At 34.3% G+C, this 26,798-nt stretch overlaps 5 protein-coding genes across 12 annotated transcripts in view; 3 read left to right on the top strand and 2 right to left on the bottom strand.

Annotated features, from left to right (window-relative positions):
* Window positions 1–10,211, top strand: part of LOC100647661 (kinesin-related protein 4) — a 61,569-nt gene extending 51,358 nt beyond the window's left edge. For both annotated transcript variants that reach the window (XM_020864602.2, XM_012312296.3), the window contains exons 10-11: window positions 4,444–4,718; window positions 4,989–10,211. In XM_020864602.2, coding sequence (XP_020720261.2) covers window positions 4,444–4,718; window positions 4,989–8,801 — 4,088 coding nt within the window. In that variant the 3' untranslated portion in view covers window positions 8,802–10,211. The remainder of the gene's footprint in view (window positions 1–4,443; window positions 4,719–4,988) is intronic.
* Window positions 10,212–12,450: 2,239 nt separating this feature from the next.
* LOC100647425 (malectin-A) lies at window positions 12,451–15,004 on the bottom strand. Of its 4 annotated transcripts, none has more exons than XM_012312291.3 (6): window positions 14,863–15,004; window positions 14,601–14,748; window positions 14,040–14,490; window positions 13,761–13,943; window positions 13,624–13,681; window positions 12,451–13,554 (listed from the first exon to the last, which is right to left on the bottom strand). In XM_012312291.3, exons 3-6 carry the CDS (start codon window positions 14,394–14,396, stop codon window positions 13,346–13,348), a joined length of 807 nt encoding a protein of 268 aa, XP_012167681.1. In that variant the 5' UTR covers window positions 14,397–14,490; window positions 14,601–14,748; window positions 14,863–15,004; the 3' UTR covers window positions 12,451–13,345. The 4 variants fall into 4 exon arrangements, with proteins under 4 accessions (XP_012167681.1, XP_012167682.1, XP_003397962.1 ...); XM_012312292.3 differs by having other exon boundaries at window positions 14,666–14,748; XM_003397914.4 differs by having other exon boundaries at window positions 14,040–14,748.
* Window positions 15,005–15,007: 3 nt separating this feature from the next.
* LOC100647541 (alpha-1,3/1,6-mannosyltransferase ALG2) lies at window positions 15,008–17,550 on the top strand. Its single transcript, XM_003397915.4, has 3 exons — window positions 15,008–15,888; window positions 15,951–16,268; window positions 16,343–17,550. Exons 2-3 carry the CDS (start codon window positions 16,026–16,028, stop codon window positions 17,321–17,323), a joined length of 1,224 nt encoding a protein of 407 aa, XP_003397963.1. The 5' UTR covers window positions 15,008–15,888; window positions 15,951–16,025; the 3' UTR covers window positions 17,324–17,550.
* A 460-nt stretch (window positions 17,551–18,010) lies between these two features.
* Window positions 18,011–20,102, bottom strand: LOC100647303 (splicing factor 45). Of its 2 annotated transcripts, XM_012312288.3 has the most exons (5): window positions 19,853–20,102; window positions 19,488–19,757; window positions 19,106–19,417; window positions 18,584–19,015; window positions 18,011–18,343 (listed from the first exon to the last, which is right to left on the bottom strand). In XM_012312288.3, the coding sequence occupies exons 2-5, from the start codon at window positions 19,602–19,604 to the stop codon at window positions 18,056–18,058; spliced, it is 1,149 nt and encodes a 382-aa protein (XP_012167678.1). In that variant the 5' UTR covers window positions 19,605–19,757; window positions 19,853–20,102; the 3' UTR covers window positions 18,011–18,055. The 2 variants fall into 2 exon arrangements, with proteins under 2 accessions (XP_012167678.1, XP_003397961.1); XM_003397913.4 differs by lacking the exon at window positions 19,853–20,102 and having other exon boundaries at window positions 19,488–19,809.
* A 1,403-nt stretch (window positions 20,103–21,505) lies between these two features.
* On the top strand, window positions 21,506–26,396 carry LOC100647106 (CCHC-type zinc finger nucleic acid binding protein). 3 transcript variants are annotated; one of them, XM_003397911.3, is made up of 3 exons: window positions 21,506–21,691; window positions 22,830–23,083; window positions 23,247–26,396. In XM_003397911.3, exons 2-3 carry the CDS (start codon window positions 22,841–22,843, stop codon window positions 23,469–23,471), a joined length of 468 nt encoding a protein of 155 aa, XP_003397959.1. In that variant the 5' UTR covers window positions 21,506–21,691; window positions 22,830–22,840; the 3' UTR covers window positions 23,472–26,396. The 3 variants fall into 3 exon arrangements, with proteins under 3 accessions (XP_003397959.1, XP_003397960.1, XP_012167677.1); XM_003397912.4 differs by lacking the exon at window positions 21,506–21,691 and adding an exon at window positions 21,938–22,062; XM_012312287.3 differs by lacking the exon at window positions 21,506–21,691 and adding an exon at window positions 21,958–22,067.
* Window positions 26,397–26,798: the final 402 nt, after the last annotated feature.

Here is a 26,798-nt window from a genome sequence, read left to right as displayed (position 1 = left end):
AAAACACTAGGTGTATATTTTTTCCCAAGCAACCAATGAAAAATGGAATATTATTATCTTCGTTAGATATAGGCAAAACTTTTCGAACAAACTAGTACTTGTACGCCACTCGAGTACGAGTCCTGAAACGTAAATAAAATTATTAGAAAATTCTCATAATAAACACAGTCGTGTGTTCATGGGTCATATATCGAATTCGTCGTGTTTGCTCGTTATCCACGACCGTTCAAAGACCGATACGTTCGACCTCTCGCAGATCGCTAGGAAACCACAGCATCCTTGTAAAGAAAATATGTACTTTTTGCCATTCGAATCGGGTACTGTACATCGAATGACAACAGGGATCGGGTCAGGTGCAGCTTAGAGAGACTGAGCCTCGAATAGCGGCAGAGTGTCGGTTCGCTTTTATTTTTCCTGTCTCTGTTCTGCCTGCTTGTCGCCGGTTTAAAATTAGCTCTCCCTTGCTCTCTATATACACCAAGTTGAACCGATGCGTTGCACCGTACGTACGGTCGAAATGAAGAAAAAAGCGAAGAACGAAGAAGCAGGAGAAAAAGAAGTAGCTAAAGAGAGAGAAAGACACGCGTACGGATACAACGGGAGTCCTCTTTCGGGACAAATCTTTTCGACGCACGCTCTTTTTTCTTTGGTTTTTTGTTTTTCGCCTCGTTCCGATGAATCTTCCTGCAGACTTCGTTTAGTTTAGGGTATTGTATATGTATAAATACGCGGTACAATGTCCCCTGGTGTATACTAACTTTGGATACAAGTTATCTCGAATAACGAGTACAAAGATGACGATAAATTCAACGTTTTCGTTATTTTTATTCGAATGATGTGCAGCGTCGGAAACGATGCTTCGTTAATCGAAATCTGTTCCGAGATTGAAATTATCGGCTGAAAGAGAGCGATGGAACGCAAATCCAAAGGAGCGAACCGAGAAAAGAGGAGAACTATCCAGCTAAAATAGTTGTCGTCTCGGGAGGGAAACTAAATGGATGCAAGTATGTATCTCGAAAGTTGCATGTGGAGATCGTTGGAACGGATTTGCGTTGGTGGTAAGGAAGGAAGGTTAGAATTAGGAACGAGTTAAGACAACGTTCTCCGCGTGGGTTGCCCTTTTTTTGGCATCCCTTGAGCCTGTTTCTATGTACACTTTTGGCTTCTAGAGTTTTCGATTACGCGAAGTGGTAACTGCTATCGTTTTACGCTATAAATGTATCTTTAATAGTAGTTGCTCATCGTGATCGTTTCCCCTTATTAACCGCAGAAAGAATATGTATGTTATTAAAATATTCTCGCTAGATTGCGGGCGTTCGTTCCTCTGAAATACATTAAAATATGAAAATGATATACGCGTAGTATAGAAACGTAATACGTGAAAATATACAGAAGTATATTCATTTACGCAAAGAATACACAAAATATGCAACAAGTGCATATATCGAAAGCGTGCTGTAACGATGAAACATTTATTAGCCACACGTGATGAGTACACGTAGTTAAAATTGCAATAAGCTATAGACATTTATTTAATATATATACGTGTGTGTATATATATATATCGGATTTTTTTGATAATAATATATTATAATAAATCTTTTATTTAATACCCATAGCTAAATAGTACGTGCGTAGTATTTATAGCTTAGAATATATCTGTGATCATAATTATTCGCATAAATAAATAAATGATCGAAAAAATATATATGATTTGCAAATAAAAAGGATCAGCAAATACACCAAAGTTTAAGAAGATTCTTAGTTTCTCTGAAATATCCTAAGCTTCCTTTTATATCCTCAAATTCTCTTAAACGCGATTCGAATAATCATTGCGTAAATCATTCTCTTCTCCGTTATATCACAACTTCGTTTAGTTGGTCGATTTCATTAGTTGGTCATTTATGCATCGTTAACGTTACATTTATTCGTTATAGCGATACTATATGTTAGCGCTGTAAGAGCAAAAGAAGTGTTTTATTTTCATAAAAATATTGGGACGCCCGATGATCTCGTATAGAACGACACAAATAAATTGTGCATGCGTTTAAAACTTATTCAACTTGTAAATATAAGCAAGATATATATATATAATAAGAGTGGCATAAATGCCATAAATCAAACGCAATACGTTTCTTGGTATTTTCAGTCGTATCTATTCGTTGGTTTCTTTCGATAACATTTCATTCGAAATGAAAAAAGAGGAAAGAATTAACTTAAGATACTATATACAGTTAGGAACGTAAATATCGTCCAGCTCTTTCGAACGGAATAACTTTTTTTAAATTAGACCAAACGATATAAACTTTTTTGAAAAGTCAGAAGGATTAGTTTATTGGACGGACGCGTAAAACAAATTTTGTAAAGCTACGTTTAAAAGATTGAAAAAAAAAAAAAAAACGTAGATCGGTTGATATCGTTTGTCGTGGCTTCGAATCGTATCATAATAAACGATCACGTCATCATTGAAATTTCGTATAGACGAAACTCACGTTCGATAATCCGCAACATCGCCTCGTCCATATTTTATCGATACATATCGCTTTTCATGGATCGCATCGATCATTACCATAATCTGCTCGAGCACACGCCATAAATTGGAGAAACATTGGCAAATCTTTCGTAGCAAATCTTGCGAGTACTCTCCTGCCAACGTTTCCCTAATTTACGATACTGAAAGAATCGATGTGCGTGTGGCGAACGGGGTGTTTTTCACCTAGGAACCTATCGTAGAGTCTGTTTCAACGACCGAACACGAATATCGGAGGAACATCTCGACGAAGCAAACTCGAAGGGGTGGGTCGATCAGCCGGCGCGACGCGGCACGGCGCGGCTTGGCGGAGCGATGGCATCCCGTACGGTGAATCAGAGTATGGGGTGAATTTGATGGAACACCGGTTGCTCGTCTTTAAAGCGAAATTCCCTGCACCGACGGCAGGGTGAGTCACCTTGTGTGTGCAGGGCCAGAACCAATCGTAGGAGCGGCGTTCCTGTTGGAGATGAGGTGCGACTGTTGCTATACGCGGTGTGTGTGGTGGTACAGGTGGGTGGTGGCAGGGCCGTCGCGGAAGGGGGTGCACCGGGGGCTCTCTAGACTAGATCGATAATGCATCTGTTGGCGGGCGTAGTTCCTCTTAGTCAGCGGCGATCGCTCCTGCGGCCAGATATCCTACTACGAACTCGCTCGCTTCTTCGACTTGTGAGTACTACCGCCCTTTCTCCAACGATCACCGTCTTATATTTCGCGTTTACGAATTGCCACAGTTTTTTCTCCTTTGCGTTCTATCTCGTTGCATTTTTTGTTCTGTTGCAGCACGTTATCGTGTCGTGAGAAAAAGAAAGAAAAAAAGAGAAGTGACGTGGGATCGAAAACGGTAGTAGAATCGATCGCGAGCCGATCGTCACGAAGTCTTATCTTAATGTTTGATCTTTGGATGCTTTGAAACAGTTTTTGTTCCTTCCGTAGCAAGCGGATCGTGTATCGTTAACGCATAGGGTCAAGTCGATCGTCTTTCGCCTACGATCCGATGGTCTTTTAACGCAACTGGCGATGCGAGTACCATCGATGTATACGTTGTCTGCGTGTATTTAGTTTGTCGTGAAAAAAAATTCGAAATTCGTTAAAAGATGTAAATAAGCGATTAACGCGTTAAATTGCCAGGTGAATTTTGTATGTTTCGCTGTCAGTGCCGGAGTGTCGCTTATTTCTGTAGGACAGACGGTACATGCATGTGTACGTAATTAGTATTTTATTTAAAAAAAACAATTATGTAAACGCTTTGTGCTGCATTTATTATCATAGCGTTAAAAAGTATCACGGAGTTTACAAATACTACCAGTTCTTTTAATTTAAATACTTGGACGCTAGGACTAATTTCCTGTAAACTGTAATCTAAGTATTTCGAAAATAAATAATCGTGTAGATAAAATTACGTTTCTACGCGACGTTGCTCTTGCAAAGAAACGGATTCCAAGTTCGTGGTTTCTGACCGATTCGATGATTCCAACGTGAATTAATTTCGACGAACTTCGTCGTTTTTTGGTCATCTCCCGATCGTCTCTTCAACGCGTTAATAAAAAAAATTATATTTTTCCGTTTTCGTTCGCCGACCGTCGTTTCGATAGTTCGACTATCCTCGGTTGTTCGAGCTGCGCTTTATCGCTGTGTTAATTTTCTAAGGCCACGACTTCGCCCAACCGAGTTTATCTCTTCGTACGATGTAGCCAAGTATACTTAAATCGTTAGCTAGTTCAGGATATCATTTCTTTTACTACGTTTGGTTGATTCAAATTTACGAACATTTAAAAATATTAACTGTACGATATTTACAGGATTAGTACGCGACAAATGCATTTAAAAAACGACACTGACGTAAACTTTCGATTGATTTATTATTATTTGTTATTATTAACTGGTTGTTTATCGATATTAATTGTTCGCAGAGCCTCTTCAGCATGCACTGATCCACGAACCGGATAATGTAGCGGACAGCGAAGATTCCGAAGACGAATGGAACTATTATCGTATTGATCCGAACAAAGAAAAAGATTCCGTAACGCCTGTCGACGAACCCCAGCAAACGAAAAACGTGGAAGAAACCGACGTACCAGAGTTAGCTGCGGAAGATATCGAGTCGAAAATCCAGTCTAAAGGCATAGAGGAAGATATTAAATGCGAAAGTCCGAAAGAGGAATCGCCTAAGCTTATTAACACAGAGGTATTTTTCAATTTTAATTGAAAATTTTTCATTTCCACTATATGTATGTTAGTTCTACCCTTATCCGATAATAATCCGCTATTTGTTTATTTACGATGTCCCGGCATCGTAACGTCATTGCTAGGTCCGATTCGAATCGGTACTTCGTTCGATCCGTTTTATCTCTTTCGTTGTATTTTGTTTTATTTTGTCGTTAAATTTAACATTTCGCTGGATCTTAATTAACGCGATACTATTACGTTTTAACGGAAAATCATTTTTTGCAAATAGATTAGCACCGAAGATACAATGGAAGAGAAACCGATAAAATTGGAGGATCGTTGCGTAGAGGAGCAAGATCAGCCGAAGGACATGGATTTTCAATTGAATCCTGACGCGGCAGAATTCATTCCCATTTCACCGCAATTTATGGGAACAAGAATGAATCTCGTCGAGGATTATCCTGTTTCTGGCTCACCTTTCAAACAAGTTCCACAGATGGACGACATACAGGTACCCAGTCAGAGCGAATTCGAGAAAGAAGTGTGCCAGCGACCAAGAGAAGTCGAGATCGAAGAGAAAGAGTACCAAAATGGCGATAATGTGTCGTGTCGTACCACCGACTATACAGATTTTATGCCTGATCAACAAAAGGCGACCACTATATCCGGAAATATGGACGATTCTGAAATATCGTCGACGAAAGCTGAATTTGGAGACGAATCGGCAGTCAGCTTCTTAACAGCTAGCGAATTCCACAGAACAGGTATCTCCGCGATAGACGAATCCTTCTCAAGCTCCGACCGCGAATATGACATCGCTAAAGACCCGATGGCTATGTCCTTCACACCCAGCGACTTCGAAGCGGCGTTCGACAAAAGCGTCGACTTGAATGCCGTTCATAATCTAAGCAACACCGATTTGGAGGATAAGAATGGCATTATGGAAAAAGAGGAAGACGAATTCATGGCAGAATCACCGAACATGGAAGTTGACTCGAAGAACGTAATAACCACCGGATCCACTACTGAGGAACTGCTAAACGAGAAAGCATTTTCCGACAAGTTCGGTAACATATTAGCGAATCTGTCTTTGCAACAAGAAAATACTTTCATCGATCACACGGACGAATCAGAAACTAACAGCGTTGATTTCTTAAATCTGCAATCAAAGTCTTCGCAATTGGAACAAGAAGAAAACGTGAAATACGATCATTCCCCCTTGACCGAGAATTATTCCGCGGAATTCGAGTCGAGAAAAGAACCCGTTTCCATTGATAACGAACAACCATTATCGCCTTTGAGCGCCGACATAGACGAAACCAAACTCATGGACGAAGCTAGCGAGGACACTGCTGCTCTTGCTGGAAGCGATCTTCAAAAAGATATTTGCTCGAACGAGGCTGATACTCCCTCGTCCTTGTCACCAGTTCCTGATGCGATGGAAAGCGATTCGGTGATAGCAACCATGGAGAGCGCACAAGTTCAGTCTCCCACGCAGCTTCAATCTTCGTTACACGCGGATGCTCCAGAATTTATACCCACTCAATACAACTTCCAATCGTATGGTATGGAAAGCAACGAAGTGGTTTCCCAATCGTCTGCCGCGGAAACGATTGACGTTTGTCAAATGTCACGTACAGAAGAAACTGCTGATTCTTATCAGACGTATTCCACAGAAGCTGGTGACGCGTCCGAACTGATTCAGCAGGATATAGTTTCAAACGTACAGTTCGATGAGAAGGAAGTCGACGATTCAGTATGCACGAAATCACCGGTGCAAGGAACGAACTTATTAGATTTTGCCGAAGAACAGCAGGATGTTTGCGTAAAACATCCTGCCTCTTTGATGACACCATCCCTTTCTCCCCAGGAACTTCAGGAAAAACCCGTTGACGATATTGTTTGTTCTATGGAATGCCCTATCGATATTGGCCAAAAACTAGATGTAACCGAATCGAAAGACGTTCCTGTGAAGGATGAAACAGAGGAAACAACGAACTCGGTAGAGGAACCGATGGAACCAACGATATCGACAGAAACGATGGAAGCGGTAGAGCCAAAGGCGGAGCCAGTTGAAGAATTTACTTTGAATTTGTCCGATTCTATGCAAGAATTCACAGGTTTGGAGAACCAATTGCAACCTACGGAAGAAGAGATTCTTAAATCCGAAGTTAATGATCTTGAGGAAGAAATTATAAGGAAGGAAGAATCGAAAAATGTCACCGTGGAACTAGAAAAACTCACAGAACCTGCAGTCGATGTAGAATGCATGATACAAGAAAGGCAGGAAATCGAAGAACTTTTGCCAGAAGTTGATAAACCGGAAATCAAAGATGAGCCAGAAACAGAAATTGAACAATTAAAATTGGAAGAGCCAAAAGTGGATCAGATAGAAGTTAAAGAGCCAGAAATTAAAGATCCGGAAGTTGAGGAGTCAGAAATTAAAGAACCAGAAGTTAATGAAGCAGAAATTAAAGAACCAGAAATTATGGAGCCACAAATTAAAGAACCAGAAGTTAAGGAGTTAGAAATTAAAGAACCAGAAATTATGGAGCCAGAAATTAAAGAACCAGAAATTATGGAGCCGGAAATTAAAGAACCAGAAATTATGGAGCCAGAAATTAAAGAGCCAGAAGTTAAGGAGTTAGAAATTAAAGAACCAGATGTTAAAGAATTAGAAATTAAAGAACCAGAAGTTAAAGAAATAGAAATTAAAGAACCAGAAGCTAAAGAAACAGAAATTAAAGAACCAGAAGCTAAAGAAACGGAAATTATGGAGCCTGAAATTAAAGAACTAAAAATTACGGAGTCAGAGATCAAAGTACCAGAAATTACGGAGTCAGAGATCAAAGAACCAGAAATTATGGCGTCAGAGATTAAAGAACCAGAAATTATGGCGTCAGAGATTAAAGAACCAGAAGTTAAAAAGCCAGAAGACGTTAAGGAACTGGGAGAAGTCAAGGAATTGGAAATAGAAAAGACAGTCCAAGTTTCAGAAAACAAAATCGTCGAAGCAGCTGCAACAGCGGCCGTGACCGCTGCAGCAGTCACAGCGGGTGCAGTTGCAGCACAAAGCAAAACGAAATCAAAGGTATCCGCAGCAAAACCAATGAAATCTTCTTCGAAGACACCTGCACCGAAATCAGTGCCAACGTCCCCCTCGAAAACTCCAAGTTCCACGGCACGTACACCGACTACGGCAGCGAAAAAGCCATCGACACCCTCTCGTCCGAAGGATCTAGACGCTCCGAAGAAATCTACGGTTTCAACCGCTGCAGCGGTCAGCAAACCATCGGTTTCGAAGACCGCTACAAAAACAACGACATCGACTACTACAACGAAACCAACTAGCAGAACCAACGTCAGCAGTGTCTCTAAACCAAAACCTGTCGCCACGACAGCCTCGCCGAAACCGACTTCCACCGATAAGAAACCTACTGCAAACGGTGACGTAAAACCTTTAAGTAAACCAACCGCGACTAAACCTTCTAGCAAAACACCGTCCATGACCAAAACCACGCTAGTCAAAACATCCACTACGCGACTGTCCTCCGGAACAACGACGAAACCGAAACCAGCATCTGCTACCACCACGACCATCAAATCCAGCACAACTCCAAAATCCAGCAGCACCGCGACCAATGCTTCCAATACTACCACAGCAGCTAGTACGAGACCTAAAACGGCTCCAGCCGTCGGAAATGCTATGAAAACTCGCTTAAACACCGCCAAGTCTCCGATAATCGATAAACAAGTTAAAGAAACAGCCAACAAGCAGATTTCCATGGGGCGAACAAGTACCGCTGCTAGCAAGACGACTCGTTTGTCTACCAGTGGTTCTACCACAACCACGGTAAAGCGTGTATCCTCGACAACGAAAACAACCACGGCTGCGTCACCAATCAAGAAATCTACCACCGTAACGAAAGTTTCCAAAACTTCGTCTACAGGAAAAACAACCATCGACAAAGGAAAGGTACTACAGAATGGCGTGTCTGAGATAAACGCATTAATCGATTCGATGATCGATGACGTACCGAAAAAAGATCTGTCGCCTGTTGTTACTCCAAACGATAACCAACTGATTATGAGTTCCGATTGAATTTGCGGTAAACAAGACCGATTTCAATCTTAGTTTTATCGTACATCACGCACTGATAAACGTTCTATATTTACCAAAAAAAGAGAAACATCAGAACATCCGCTAAAAAAAAAAAGTAGTTTCTTAGGGAATATATAACGAGCCGGAAAAAGTTTTTACTATAATTAGCGTAAACTATAAAATATAATATATTAATGTGTATATGTACCGATGAAGTAATAAGTCTGTTTATCTATATCGGCGGAGAGAGATTGTGCGAGAGAAAGAGAATGGATGAAAGCGTGAGAGAGTGAGAGAAAGAAAGAGAGAGAGAGAGCGTGCGAGAGAGGGTGGTGTAAGAGAGAATATATACTAAAAAAAAAAAGAAAAAGAAAAAATAAAATATATGCTATCGCTTTTGACTGCTTCGATCGTGCTGGAAATGTGATGTCTTGCTGGTAGCAAAAGATATGTAATAAAATCGGAATGCGAGAGAGAGAGAAAGAGAGAGAGAAGAAAGAAGAAACGCGAATTAAAAAGCGAAGAAAATATCGAATGTTTTTTTTTTTTTTTGTAAATAAATGGACGCATTTCCGGAAGCGGTCTTTGAGATATTAATTGAAGAGGAATGTCCATTCTTGGTGCTGTAACTGGCCTGTAAACATGACATTACACACGCAGCGCAAGTTCACCAAGTCACCAACAGTTAAAATTCAGAATCCGGAGAGAGTGTTACGTCACGCTTGACCGTACGAGTCGGTTTCTTAACATATTCTTAACGTAAATGACGAAGCTGGACGGTTTTTTATACTTTTTAATTTTATATGTGCATTATACTTGATAATAATTAATCGCCGTAATTTTTATAGAAGAAAACTTACATTACACATACATGTAACGCGTATGTACAAATACGTACGCAGAAACATATAAACATAACATATGAACACGAACATATTCACACATTCGAACATACACATACACATAAACACAAAACGTGGACGACAGGTAACATATATTTATTTTTCTTTGTTTGTTCCTATTCCGAAGTTGAGTATACTGCGAGAGAATATTATAAACTTGTCATTCATTACTACTATTCTTATGTATTCTCTATCCATCTATGTACAGCACTTCTATGAGTTAATGTGATATCTATTATATTAAATAAATTCGAACAAATACGAAACGAAAGGACAATTTATATGTGTAACACGTGAAAATCAACTATACACATAGCGTGGAAAAATGCGAGCAACGACGAAAGAAGAGGGATTTATTCGAAGGAATGATTGCAATACGAAAAAAAGAATCGATTGCTCTGCTAGGACCATTTCGTTGCTCGGTTTTAAAGGTGCGACTGAATTATACATTCAACAGGTATTCGATCTTTATTACCACTAAACGATACGAATAAAGAAGTAAAGAAAATTTTCAATGCTATTTATGATAGTCCCACGGAATTTTTAACTACCAAAATAACATTACGGTGTAAAACAAAACCCTCATATTCTTTTATTTATGTTTCTCATATTATCATCCTTTTTGTTTCTTTCTCTTTCTGTATACAGACTAGTTGTTGGTACCCGGCATTGCTCAGGTCTATTTATTTATAAATTTATCCCAGAGCCTCTTTATACGCTACGTCAATATGCAGTGTGTTATACACCGATCCATCATGCCTGTACTCAATATTCGGATCTTATTGCATCGCAGAATATCTTTTATTGACCCATTGCGTTCTTATTGACTGATAAAGATGAGCGATCCACACATCTGTTCTGCGTTTTATTTTACGTTGCCGCTGGCACACTACCTTTCTTTGAATAGCTTATCGGGTTCTATTTTTTTAAAAAAAAGTTTCCCATCATCATCAGGAAAAAAAATGAACGGTATAAATTTCAACTGTAGCGAATCGAAAGCCCCAAAAACTGTCCTTAAATTAGAAATACAATTGCAAAGCTTGATCACGATAACGTTGATGCTGATACAATAATCGGCAATAGATACCTAACGATAAGGCCCTCAGGCTTCGAGCATCCCCACCATTGCGTAGGCTGATGAGCCAACCACTAAAATACATCTACATACATACATATGCATACAATTGCGATGGAAAGTGAAAATAAAATTCTATCAATAAATTTTATTTTCAGTGAAACGATCAACGTTATATTGTATTGTATCGAAACTTGTGCCTATTACAATCTGTTTTGAATATGGGCACGTTTGATACATTTTGTTTCTAACTTAATTTATTGGTTAAAGCTATATCTTAATGTACTATATATCCTCTAGCTCAATTTCTTTCGTTATTCTAAGTGCTAATGCGTTTGTACATATGTATGTTTCTATAATACTATAATGTTGTATGCGAGTATATATATGTTTCCTTAATTAATAATTCTCTGTTTTTGTGTTAGTATTTGGGTATTTAACCGGATGATTAATAACTTGTTCAATGATTTATAAAAGATGAACGACTATTCAAGCATGTTCCATACGAAATTACGATTTTGGTTTTCCTTCTCGAAAGATGATTACCACTCGAGACTTAGAGTTTGAAACTTCAGAGATATAAGTACAGCCTTGAATCAGTAATTAACTTTCAATGATGACTATATATCAGTTTCGTCTTCTCTTTGACTCTAAACGATCAGAGGTCACGTGATCTTTCGTTCATATAGGATGAATGAGCTTATTCCCATTAAAGAAGACGCCACTCTATATACACACATACGCGCGTGTATTACTTTTCACTATTTGAAGGTCAATTTAACTTATAAGTGCTTCCTCCTATTCATCGGTGCAAATCACATCTTCGATCATCGACCATACCCTGAGGTGGGTTTACGGTAAAACAGAATCATCGATCCTCTTTCACTAATTTCGTACTATCAGTTATCAATTTTATGTTTCTATTTTCCAAATCCCTATCCGAAAAATATTATATATTATATAATATTAAATATATTAATAATAAATAACGGTATTGATATAATTCATTTTTGTTCATAATTGTACTCATTCTTTCTCTCTTCCATCTTTTTTAGTTTCCATCTTTCATTGCTTTTTGGTACTAATATAATTCCGAAGCATTTAAATATTCCTTATTTTTAATTACAATAACTCAGAAATTAAGATTAGAAATTACTTTTTCTCGCTATATACGTACGTAATTACATCTTATTACAAAACTTAATAAAGCTGTACCCTATATATGACTATGTGGACTAGCTTGTATATTTTTTTTTACAGAGAATAATAATATAAATAGCTTTCCAATTGTATGTATGTACATATATTTTATACCTCATTGTAAAATTTACTGTTTCAAATCTTAGTCTTCTTATATCATTTTGATATAAATTTCGTATTTAGCTAATGATCTATTACAATTCAAAAAATTATGCAAAATTTAAATAAAATAAAATAATTCCTTGTTCAGTTCCTATTCCCAAAATAAACAAAACATGTATGTATATTTTTCTAGTTAATAAAAATTAAAATAAGAAAAAATTTAAAACAACAAGATTTAGTTCCAATTTAAAAAATGCTCGATACGAATTATTATAATAAATTATCATGGCGACAAAGCGAATATACGAAAAAAAGCTTGTAAAAAAAAATAAGGGATTATAAAATAATATGTGAGAAGGAAACAACTCTATTGGACAATAATAACAGCTTTATTTCCTCTCATTTGCAAAAGATTGAAATCACTTTGGTATTTGACGGATTGTTAGATTCATTCCAATTTTTTCACACGTATTCGACATACGTTTTATAAAAGTACACAATTTGACAAAATATAACCAATATACCGAATATAAGAGTACATAAATTTTCCTCGTATAAAAGATATTAAAGGTCTAATTGAAATAATTTAATTCACTTGCCACAATATGTCAATTACAAAATTCGTGAATTTGTGTGTGAATTTATACTAAATTTAAACACATTTATTTGAACAAAATATTTAGGTTTATTGTACTGCATATTCTTATATATATTACTTTCCCTCCGTTTTTTTCTATATTATTTCTAAAAAACAATTACAATCAGAATTCAATGTAATCCTTCATAAATACTAGATTACAAGCTTTTTTAAAATTAATAAATTTATATCTTTAATGTATTAAGAGTACACGGAATTATATATAAAAAAAAAAGATAACACGTGTCAACTTTTGTGCAAATTATTATTCCACTCCTATAGTTAAAAATTAAATAACTTATGAATGAACACATTATAGTGACAACAAAAGTCATGACTAAACAACTCCTCATCTTTCCCAAGTTCTTAATTTCATTCTTAATTTGAATTATTCATTGTATAAAAACATATTTAGACATTTCCATTTGACTAAAATAATAATAAACAGTTTTAATGAAATTCGATGACATAGCTCAAAATCAAAGATGTTCCCACTATTTACACGGCCAACATATACATATATATATATATATATTGCCAACTCTCCATGTGCTAAATTTACCTAAACTGATTAGAACACTATCATCTTTAAGTACAAGGCATTCATGTGCAAAAATTTTTACTTAGCCTATAGTTTACATAGGCAAAATAGTAAAGGAATAAATGCCCCAAGAGCTACAAAGACTGGTAACATTACTGAAGAATCATCGATTGAATAAGGATCTGGAGTTCTGGGGCCACTTGTATGTCGACTACGAACTGTAGACTCCTCCTCATCTTCTTGTATATTGTTATATTCTTCCAGTTCTTGAGGAATCGGGCCCAACTGTGGTACATCTAAATAACATTGATACAGTTATAACATTTACTTTAGAAGCTCTTAAATATCACAAATTTAGATAATACCTTCTATATTTCCTTTTAATACAGCAATAGCGTTTATCTTTGGGTTGTCTCTGTAACCCTACAATTAATTATTGGAGGTTAATGTACTTATAGTTAGATTAAATTGTATAAATGAAAAATAAATATAAGTATAATACTTTTATAAATTCGACTCTAATTTTTCCACCTAATATATCAGACTCTTCATTATTGTATATTAACTTCCCAGCTTGAACTTTAAATGGAACATATTCATCATATGCTACACCACGTCCAACTTTCTCAAAGATATCTAAGTCAGTAACAACAGTATGATCTCCATTTAATACAACATCAAATACCTAAAACATGTTTCAGAAAACAGTACTCTGTTAAAATCATATTCAGTAATATGAAATTATTTAGTGTTACATTATAATTACAAAACTAAATGTTACCTTCATATTAGGAGAGTTGAAATAAACTTCACAGAACTTTAATATCATAACATAATCTCCATCCTTGCTGATTGGAATATCATATCCAAATGTACTATGATGATATCGTTCAGTTTGGTATAAGACCTGATCAACTGCATTTATTCGTCCAATAATTAACTGCTTGCCATAATCGGATCCTGTTCCAACTTTACTCGTTAAAGGATCTTTGGTATAACGAATTCCATAACTATCAATATGTGTTTCTCCACCAGCATTTATTGCATATATTACTTCTAAACTTTGCAAACTTTGTACACAAAGTACAAATAATAACGTTGATATTGTCAGAAAGTATACTTCCCATAACACAGTCATTTTTATTTATTAAATAATAATGTTCAACTGTCTCTGTGCAAAAATATGATCATAACTTCTTAAAATGATCACTAACCGGCAAATGAGGTTATATCTAAAATAGTGATATATTTAAAGTTAGCAACATGTTTATACTATACATAAAGGAATGTTTATATCATTTGATTGAATTAAATTCTGTATTGAGAAAAATCAAAGTATTACACTCTATCTGTTTTGTCAACAAATATCATTACTATTAGGTCACGAATTATGTATATGTTTCTAACCATGTATTGACATAGTCACGTTAGTTTACGTGGCAGATGTACACATTGTTAGGTGCGCATATAAAACTGCCTTTAGTGATATGCTACAAAATATAATGTTTCATATTAATAAAGATTTAATCTCTACAAAATATACATCAAACTTTTATATTTATTTAAAGGAAGACAATATATCTGGTATAAATACATATTATTACAATTTTTTTTAAATAGTTCTTGATACATATTCTGCAAATCGTCATCCTCTATAGAAACTTGGACGCCTTGTATATAAATTTCATCTAAATACTTTTATATCTTCTATATTTATAACGAAGTACTAATCATATAAATCAATTATTTGTTTCTTCTGTGAGTGAAGTGGAGGTCAAATTGTTTATATTGTTATGAATATTATCAACGTTTTCTATGAAACTAAAACAGTGAGAATTCTACCACGTAATATACTTTCAAATAATGATTTCGTTTGTGATAAAATGTGCAAACTTTTTTACTGGTATATGAATACTAACGAAACATGTTCCATACCACGTTTGATACTTATATGTACCTATGTAGTTTGCCTATATTAAATTATAAAGAGAGGTAGTTTATATGTAGGTATGTGTCTGTGTCCAAGGTTATCTCAGAAACTATTCAATCGACTTGGATAATTCTTTCATTGTTGGAAAATACACAAAATTTTCTCCAGATAAACATAAGCCATTTTATTACGCTTACTTCTCAGGGAACAGAAAAATGAACATAATGCGATCGGATTAAGTCGAAATCAGATTAAAACAGCTTGATTTTCATTGCACGATTGCGCTTTGTTACATCGACTGTTGATAGCTGCTTCCTACAAATATTTCTTGAATACTATTTACTATATTGATTTCTATTACAAATGATAGTAAGCTTAGAATCGCGAAATTAAATTCATATCAGTTTCCACCAGTTTTATGCGGACGAAATAGCGGGCAACAATTAATATTTTTATAACTGTGATATAAGAAAAGACACAAAGAAATATGCACTATTTGTGAGAAATATGTACTATCAGATACTATTGTTGTACTATGTCGTATTATGCTTTGATCAGAGACTGACAAGAGTAGGGAGATCGCCAATGCATATGAGAAAAATTCTGTCAGAAGTAGGCTTTACTTATTTCCGTCTCTAACAATCGAACGGTCGAACGAAATTCATATTTCTTCCTCCGGTATATTTAGTGGGAGAAACGTGTAGGTACTTGCATATATATATGATTGTGGGTTTATTATTATTATTATTGATTACGTTACAGGCCGGTAGTATCGTGAACAGTATTGAGCTATTTTCCACAACAAATAATATTTTTAATGTCATTATATTGATAAAAATGACACGAGTAACATTTTTACATCCGGATCTTGGCATAGGAGGAGCAGAAAGATTGGTAGTTGATGCTGCATTATCTTTAAAAAAACAAGGTTATGAGGTTAATTTCGTGACAACTCATCACGATTCCGAACATTGTTTCTCTGAAACAAAAGATGGAACAATTCCTGTTACGGTTGTTGGAAGTTGGTTGCCCAGGCATATCTTGGGTAGATTCTTTGCACTTTTTGCTTATATTCGTATGGTGAGCTCATTTCTTAAGAAATAAGACATATGTGTATAGATGATTTTCACATACTGTGTTGTATTTTTTTCTAGATATATGCAGCTAGCTACATCGTTTTCTGTGAAAATCGACCAGACATTGTATTCTGTGATCTAGTTTCTGCATGCATCCCTATTCTTCGCTTACGAATTCCATACATAATTTTTTATTGTCATTATCCAGATCAATTACTTTCACGGCCAGAGGGTCTTAGTAAACAATTGTATCGTGTACCCCTTAATTATCTGGAAGAAATAACAACTGGAATGGCACATAAAATATTTGTAAATAGTCTATATACACGTTCAGTGTTTAAGGACACTTTTAAGAGATTAACTATTGAACCTGAGGTTTTATATCCCTCTATCAATACAGACTATTTTGATAAAGCACGAATAATACCTTTAGAAAGAGTACTTGATAAAAGATTACCACCAAATAGTACTATATTACTATCTATCAACAGATATGAACGTAAAAAAAATTTGGGGCTAGCAATAGAAGCACTAGCACAGCTCAAAAAGTACTTAAAAGAAGAAGAATACAAAAAAGTATATTTAATCATGGCTGGTGGATATGATAAAAGAGTTGAAGAAAATGTAGAACATTATTTGGAATTAATAGGTCTTGCTGATGAGCTAAATGTTACAGATAAAATAATATTTCTTCGTTCTCCTTCAGATATTGATAAAGTATCTATTTTATATCATTGTATGGTTTTATTATATACGCCTCCAAATGAACATTTTGGTATTGTACCACTTGAAGCAATGTACATGAGTAAACCAGTAATTGCACATAATTCTGGTGGTCCAAAAGAATCTGTTGTTTCTGGAATTACTGGATTTTTGGTTGATTTATCTGGTGATGCTTTTGCTCTGAAAATAGCTGATTTAATTAAAAATCCAGAATATGTTCAGCAATTTGGTGATGCAGGCAAAGTTAGATTTATGGACACTTTCAGTTCTGCTGCATTTAGTGCTCAATTGAACAAAACAATTGAAGACTTAATTGACAATAAGAAAGTAAAGTAAAATTGTAATTATTGAACTTTTATACATAGCAGATAAAAATTTAAATTGTTACAATTTTACTATATATTCTTTATGACGGAAACTAATGAGAAAATATTAACAAAGAAATGAGAATCATATTATACGACTTTAAATTTCTTAGTAAAATATATTGATTGTATCAATCGCAATATTTTCTTAATTACCAAATTTTTGATATGTGAATTATAATTTGCTACATTTGCTAATATAATCATTGTTTTATTTTGTGAAATCATAAAAAAGTTATGTTCCTTTTTTTCATATTATTCACTTTTTAAAATATTTTAAAATATTAATTTTCATTATAAAATATTGAAGACTTAAGCTTAATTAATATTTTTATTTATTATATATGCGGAATTGCAAATTTTTGTTATTTATTATCTATATTTATTGTGTACACAATTTATATTAAATCTGGGAAAACAACAGCAATGATCTAGAACAGATATAAAAATCGTTTATATATGCATATAAATAAATTGCAACCTATTAGATTTATAACAGGATATAAATTGAAAAATTGCTCAATATATTGACTATTATGTAATTTTAAATTAAATAATCATAAGTTCATAATGTTATTTAACATGAATGTTTCAACAAAACTGCAATATATTATGTAGTTTTCAACATAATAATCAGTATATTAATTTCATGTTATTGTACTTTTTAAGTTGTATTTATTATGTAAAATCTTAAAACAAGAAGTTAGTCCATTAATTGTAAACTATCAAGTTTTTCACTGGAATAAAAACCTGCTTTAACTTGTCTTCCACCAAAAAAACGTCCATTTAAATCAACCACAGCTTTAATAGCACTTTCTATTCTCTTAAATTCCACGAAAATTCTAACAGCTTCTTCTGGAGCAGCTTCTGTTACTTCATGAATAATAACACGCGCTACATCGCCATACTTCGTATTACATTCGTCTTTAACTTCAGGTTCAAGATCATCATCCACTTCTCCGGGACCAACCATATTACGTAATAATACAACCTAATTAATAATATATTTTGTAATAGAATTTTAACATATGTATTGTGTTCCTTTTCATGTATATTTTACGAAAAATATATTTACTTTTCTATACTTTATGTACAAATTTACGTAAAAATTAAAAACTTCATGAGAATTATAACTTCACAAAGTAAAAATATTATTACTAAACTTGAATTTCAAATACTATACTCAAATACTAATACTACAAGACTCAAATGAAATTAATTTTTTTCTTACCTTACTCGGACATTTCATTATTTCAGTAATGCTAGGTTCTTCCGAAGGTTGTAAAGGCGCAACTTGCTGTTGTGTTGGAGGTGGAGAAACAGCAACAGGTGGTGGTGGTGGCATAAGTTGTTCTCTTTCTCCAACAATTCTTCCACCTCGTTTACTAGTTTTTTCTACTTGTAAAGCAACAGACATTCCTTGTTCCTTTTTACCAAGTCCTTGTCCTTCTTTGAAACCATATTTAGCCATTATTTTTGCTGCTACTGATGATGTAGCATAACCTATACTAGTTGGTGGTCTTGGTGTTGGAGGTGGAAGCTCAGAAGATTCTTGTAGGGAAGGTGGTGGTGCTATAGCTGCTCCCCCAGCAATACCTCTTGATGTAGGAGTTCTTTCTTCGTCTCTTTCAGGGGGAATCATTGTACTATTCCCAGAGGAAGCCTGAAGCAAATATGCACATTATTTGTAAAAATATGTGAACTACACATTCTATTTTTCTCAATTATATATATAGTGAACTTAATATATTACCTGCGTATCTTCAAAGCGTGAACTGTCTCGTCTACGTTTACGCATTTCAGTCTCTTGATCATGTTCTCTATCACGTAAATCTCTTAGTTCCTTAACAACTTTGTCATATTCATTAGGCCACATAGGATCATATTCATTTATTACATTCCAATCAAATTCACCTCCTACTCCAATACTGCTAACAGTACCAGAAGAGAGTGGATTATTATGTGGCCCATCATCTTCTCTTTCTGTGTTCCGATTGGCTTTTGACTTTAGATCTATCACAGGTGCTAATACTGCTGTTGCTTTTCTATATTGTTCGCGTTTTGGCTAAAAATATGGTATAACAATAATATTAAATACCACTATCATCCAGTCATTATTATAGAAGATCACATACCTGTGTAGTGGCAGCCTTTTTTAATTGTAGTTGAGATTGTAATAATTTGATACTAGATGACCATCCAACAACTTTTTCCGACGTTCTGTGTTTGTCAAAATCGTCGTATAGAGACATTGTCTTTAATTTAATTTTTATATATTACGAATATATTTATTAAAACATACTACACTTAACCTTAAATTATCAAGTATTATTGAAGTACTAACAAACGATTGCGTACCAAACAAATACAATTTGAAACAGCTTTAAAATGTATATTATTTAATTCTGCAATTAAAATTGAAAACACTGTTTAATTATAAAGTTGTACAAATTCAACATTTTTCAAATATTTTAATATTTCACATAGTGGATATGCTTACTTCTCCTAGTACATACATATATGTATGCGTAGTCAGAATAAACGATTTCTAAGAAAAAATATCTTATACAACTTTTATTTCCAAAGTTATTATTAAAGCTTAATAATTCATAGCACCCTCGCGAATCTCATGCAATTGTTTACTAGAAATATATGTACAAATACAATCAAACTTCAAGAGAGAGTTGACAAAAAATAAAAATGAGATAAAAGCCGAAAAATTGTAGGTTATATTTGTAGGTTATTGTCATACATTAAAAAATTTAGGATCTAAAAAGTAGAGTAAACAAGGCAACGATATGAATATATATATATCCAATATACAAATATTGGTAGTAATTCAATATATATTTGTTAGAAACATTAATTATTTTAAATGATACGAATGCACTTTTAAATTGATTTTTTCAAAGCAAATGAGTATCAATATTGAAGTATAGTGTTATAACTTTTTACAGATACTCATTTTATAAATAAAAATTACTATGAAACAATTACATTGAACATTATTTATAATTTATAAACATAGTTTTCGTAAGTAATAATTTGTCTTATTTAATAATGGCTTACATAAGTAAATATACTATAATATGTAATAAAAAATACGTTTTACATATTGTATTTTCATAATTTTCTAATTTTTATTGTATGAACAAATTTATTTTTAAATATGTAATATTTAGGATAACATATATTTATTGCTTATAGTTAACAACTATCAAGATTATATTTTTTATCAAGTTTTATACAAATATTACATAAAGAGACATTTATTAGAGGCAATTATTAGAGAATGCCTTAATATATTCTTAAAATTTTGTATTTATGTTTCTTCATTACTCCATGTGCATATTATAAAATGTGAAATTTATAAATCACGTCTTTCAATAAGCGACGGATATATAATGCTCGCCATATATATATAAAACATTGTTTGTTTAATACATATAAATTATCTGCTTTTATTACAGACCATTTATTTTTTACTTGATATACTACCAACGATAACAAAACTACAATTCTATTTTTAAAATCAATTTTATTTTATCATTTTTTAATAAGACGTAGAGGTTCGCATTTTGTATGAATTCTTTTCAAATTGAATGTAATTTCGATTTATTCCAGCTGCATTAGGTGATTGGTTGAAATAAGTTATCAACGCAATTTCGAAGATATTGAACCAATAGATGTCGAGGTTGATCACCAGCGATATTCTGAAAATCATATTTGCCTTCTTCGATTTTGTCGGTGATCGATGTTTACACGAAAAACTATATATTTTAATAAATAATTAACGCATTATGCGATAACTACAATGATAATTTTGGTAAAAATATTAATAAATAAATAATTTTGTTGTTTAACTTGGTTACGATAGCCGCAGTAGGGGAAGTGGCGTCCATTGTTATAACCATAGATATAAGAAGTATAGATCGCGGATAGTGTGTGAAGAAAATGAGCCTTGTTGAAAAAGAGATAGAAATAAATTGCGAAATCAACCTTTCTTTTTCTATAGGCGGAGTAAATATCCGTTAGAAAGAGAAAGAGAGAGTACGTTAAATATCCCTGTCTCTTTTTCAACGAGGATCACGTTCTTTATTTGGTACCAGTGGTCTATGTTTCTTATGTCTATGGTTGCAACAGAGTTTGGCGGGCAACGTAGCTACGATTGGCTGGCTGATCTTCCTTCCCGTAGTCAATGGTCGCCGCAGTCATTCGGCTGAGTATCGGTTCGAGTTTTCCCAGGAAAACAGTACTTCCCGCGGACCCATTGTTCCTGACGTGTCGGTAAAGACCAACGAAAGGAGGATTTATTGTGCGATTCCATCAAGCACCGGAGGTAAGTCGCTATGTCGTTGCTAAAGAATAATGATATATGTCGCGATAGCGGGTCCGCGGTTCTTTCTCTGTGATTCCACACGTGGTCCTCGACTTCGTTGGTTTAATTCCTCGTTCTACTAGTAAATGAGGATTTTATTTCGTTTCGCCGCATCACGGAGAAAATTTTTTTCCATCGTACGATACGGCGGGATTTGTGCACGTTCGTATATGTATACCTCGCCCTCGACGATCTTTTCTTTGGCCAGGCAAAAAAAGCGCAGTACGGCGTCAGTCTCGGATGCCATCTTCGCGCCGTGGCGTACTTGCGTACCACCACTGCAAAGTGGGGGCAAGAGAGCCACGTTGTACGATAGACGGCGATTTCTCAGGGTTTTGTACATAATGATTTGAATATTATTTTTCTGGTAGAATGTTGTCGTGTTACCTAGTATTTTTTAAATAAGGAAACTGCTTCCGCGTGCACGACGCTTCTCTCAAACACGTGCATTCTACGTACTCGTACCTAGGATGGATTGGATACACGATGCCATTTTATATTGTTATTTAAAATAGCTTATTGTATTTTTCCGAATACTTTGCCCATTGTATATTATAATTTTCCTAATATTTCGAGATTTATGATAAAGAGTATATATTTTTTAAATATTTCTTCGTTTTTTTGCCTTTTTCTCTTTTATAACTTTTTTTTAGCAATCTGGTATAGATTTAGTATCTTGTTTTTCCCATTCTATTCTTTATTTTGTTCCATATAATATTTGGAAGATATGTATATCAATATATTGTCTAATTAGTATATACTTTTGCATTATAGATGTTTATTAGATCATTAGTGAATATGTAATAATTTAAAGTCTTTAACAAAGTTTTAAACTATATTCCACAACTATTTTAATATCATATTTTAATATCTTATTTATTGTAATATTTTAGCATTATGTTGGACTGGGTAATACATTTTAATTTAAATACCAACATAATTTTCTCATATATGTGTGTGGCCATCTCGTATCTATATATGTAATGTAATTTATTTATCACTTAAAATTGAATTTACTATTAATGTATTAAAAAAAATGTTAGTATATCAATACATATGCATGTGTGTATGTTAATATGTTGTTTAATTTTTGTTGTAGATCTATAGAAAATGAGTTCAAGTGCTTGTTATAAATGTAACCGAATGGGTCACTATGCACGGGAGTGTCCACAAGGTGGTGGAGGTGGAGGTAGAGGAGACCGTGGCCGTGATCGAGAAGGTGGTTTTGCCCGTGGTCGTGACAAGTGCTACAAGTGTAACCAATTTGGACACTTTGCACGAGAATGTAAAGAAGATCAAGACCTTTGCTACCGTTGCCAAGGTGTAGGGCACATTGCAAAAGACTGTCAACAGGTTATTACAATTTTCCAAATTTTATCTTTCTTTTCATATGTTTATGTTACTATATCAATTTTTAGCATCACATTTGTTTATTTTACATGTATTAATATATTGCAAGATTTCATGCAGTATATTAACGATAAAATAATATTGTAACCTAGAATGCTTTTAACAGGGGCCTGAAATGAGCTGTTATAACTGCAACAAGACTGGTCATATGGCACGTAGCTGCCCTGAAGGTGGTAATGATTCTGGACGTTTTGGAATGCAAAGTTGCTACAATTGTAATAAAACAGGTCATTTTGCTCGTAACTGCACTGAAGTCGGAGGAAAAGCATGCTATACTTGTGGCAAGCCTGGTCATTTAAGCCGTGAATGTGATCAGGATGACAGAAAGTAGGAGATAACCGGAATCCGTGCCGCTCGCTTAACGATAAGCCGTTTACCGTCGCGCGCGCTACTACCGGGGATTGTAGCTAGGTAGGGATGTGCGAACGTATGTCTCGTTGATGCGTATAATTGCTAAAAATGAGTTTTGTCATAGTCGTTCGAATTTCCATCTCTCCATGCCCAACTCCCGGAAGCCCATTTTATTCCTAGTTTCCCTCCCCTTCTACATGTCGTTGTTCTCTTCGCAAGGGTTTTTTCTTATGATGTCTCTGTTTTTTTTATTTTTTTTATTTTATTGCTGTTACATTACACTATACATGCGTGCGCGCGCACAAAGTACATTTACACATAGAACACATCCAGCATTACATGAATACACACTATACGATGTAATAATATTATAAACATTCGATTGAATTAGAGTAGAGACATGAATCCTCTGTCCCCTGACCTTCAAACTATCTCGTACGCGTATTATTTTGTGATGCAAGATGTATGGACTCTTAATATATTTCATAAAAGAAATTTTACAAGTGCAGCATTTATGACATATTTTGTCAGCTTCAGCTGATGGAATTTGAGATATTTGTTGGTAATTCACATTGAGGGAGGAAATATTATCAGACCATTGAATTATAAATGGATAGCCGTTTGACATAAGAAAGGGATATATAATGACTACGAAAAAAATTGTAATAAATCAAATTTATGTTCCTTTCTCACATCCACGCATCTTGTATCCGGTCCTCCCTCTCGAACTCTCTAGCAACTCGAGTTAAGAAGAAAAAAAAGTTCAGAAGTAATGGGAAAGGAAGTGAACATGCCGGCCCTGAATACATATAAGTAAGGTTTAGTAACGCCAATTTTTAATGTGTAAGGATGTAATGAGGATCGTTGAACTATTATTTTATAACAGACTTAGTTTCAGACATCAGCAAAAGTTGCACAATTGTAAGATTGTCAGTGTTTACGAGTTTATATACAGTTATACTTGAAGTATCATCTTAGATTCTCATAAACCAGGGCAAAATATATATGCTTCGTATGTCAGATTCTTTAAGCGAAAATGAATGCAATTACCTCGGTATGGTCGTCAATGATCATCACAACGTATATATGTATATATACATATAAACACAGAGGTCTATACAAATTTGCACATTTTGTATGTACAATCATAATTGTTATGCAGGAGGTCACCATTGTTCATATTGTCAGTGATTGTTATGAACTTTCAAAGGATGCAGTTGCACTTTGCCTTAGTATATCCTTACATATGGTGAAATATTTCGTTACTAGGTATATGTATATATATATATATATGCGCATATGTGTATACATATATACATACATATGTGCCAGGAGCTGTATTTTGTACTGTAAAAAGCTAGATATACTCTGGTCGTTGCTGGTGACTAATTCCGATGATTCTCTTATTTATACATCACAGAAAAACAGGAACAAATTATATTTTCATGTATAAAGTATTAAATTAATCTTTTTTATAAGTTGTAGAACGAAATTTTATAGATACAATTTGTCTAGTAATTTTTTTTCTTGTCGAGCACATTTACTGAAAATCATGAGGTGATAAAAAAGAAAAGAAACTGTTGCGGATTTGGAAATATCTTTCCGAACATGGTACTAGCAGACTATTATGTTATTACAAGTACAAAGTATGCAAGATTTTTTCTAAAAAAAGAAAAATGAAAAAAGAAAGAAGGTGATAAAAGAAAATGAACGTGTCTAATGACAAACGAAATAGACTGCAGTTAAATTCGAGAACGGTGATGCCGTGTTTATAAATGCAAGCAGTGTTGTTGGGATATATAAATTGATTAAATCCCTAATATTTTGATTGAAAATCGTTCTACCGAACGAACGGTTCAATTTAAATTAAGATCGTTCACGGATCTATGTTTAGTCTAGGTAGATTTGGCGTGAACATGTCGTGCACGCGTCCGTTCATGTAGCCGTATAACTTTTAATGGATATTCTTTTTAAAATTATTCAGTAGATGATGACCACGAATGGCCACGTGCACTACGTGTATACAGGAAAATTGATGCTTTTACCAGCAGCGACAATGTGTATTAATGTTCAGAAGCCAGGCGTGCCTGACTTGGTGGAACTAAAGAAAAGCGCCTTGTGCGTTGTGTATCGCGTAGTAGAGGTGTCCTGCAACATTTTATACACTTAACTGTTCGGGACTTAAGCCGATCTCATACATGATTTTGGTAGTTGTAATCAGTGCACTAGTGCGTCTGACGAGATTTGGAGGATCAAAAAAATTATATTTCGCTAATGGACCGTAATGGATCTTTGGTGCTTTCATTGGATACATGAGTTGTAAAGAGACGACCGAGTAAAAATCTGTGTAAGAAAGTAATTTTGTTCTTTGTTTCTGTAACCGATATGTTATACGATTTCAATGTGTATATGCACATGGATATATAATATATATAATATATATATATAATATATACTATATATATAATATATCGTGTAAGAAGAAAAATAGAGACAAAAAGAAAAACAACCGATGTCTTACTATGTAGGATGTCGATAAAAGGGAAAGCACACTTTGAAGATATACGATTTAGATGTGGGGTTCATTGGTGGCACCGGAGGTTCAGACGAGCATTAAAAACGAGTGCGAATAGGGCACCTGCGCTTTTGTCTCTGCTACAAGACTTACGTACGAATATTGTAAAGAATACGACTGTTACAGTGTATGAACTAATTCGATCCGTGTACGGCCGAATCACGGCTCGACTTATATTAATCTATTAATACTTAAAGGAAGAAGATGAAGAAGAGGATGAAGAGGAAGAAAAAAAATAAGCTGCAAAGTAATAAAGGATTGCGGAGTATTTGAAGTTATGTTTTTAAACTGAATTTTTGAAATAGAATGTGTACGGAGAGGCAAAGACGAGATCTTGTTTTTCTTTTCTGTTCCCTATATAATGCTTATCATATGATTCCACTTACCCATTATTTCGAGGGGTATTGTTACATCTACGACTAAGGAAGTGTAGTACGATATATGGACATATGTACTTCATGTACTATTTATGTTTCGGTTGAAAGACGAGATCACTTATTAATAAAATGTAAATCTATAATTTTCCTTTTTAGTTCGTTAATCCTTTGTGTATATTACTAAACAAAATTTTGTTAAGTGTTTCATATCTTTTCGTTAACTTGTACATAGAAGTACTGTATCGTAATGTTCAAATTCTCTTGTATAATTTATTAGCATGATAAATATCCAATTTATAATTTTGCATCGAGTATTTGTTTATATAAATGATAATTTAACGACGCAAAATGTAGG

The sequence above is a fragment of the Bombus terrestris genome, chromosome 9 (assembly GCF_910591885.1).
Source record: "Bombus terrestris chromosome 9, iyBomTerr1.2, whole genome shotgun sequence".
Taxonomy (NCBI): Eukaryota; Metazoa; Arthropoda; class Insecta; order Hymenoptera; family Apidae; genus Bombus; species Bombus terrestris.
The sequence above is the reverse complement of the archived record's forward strand: the minus strand, read 5'-3'. Positions and strand labels throughout refer to the sequence as shown.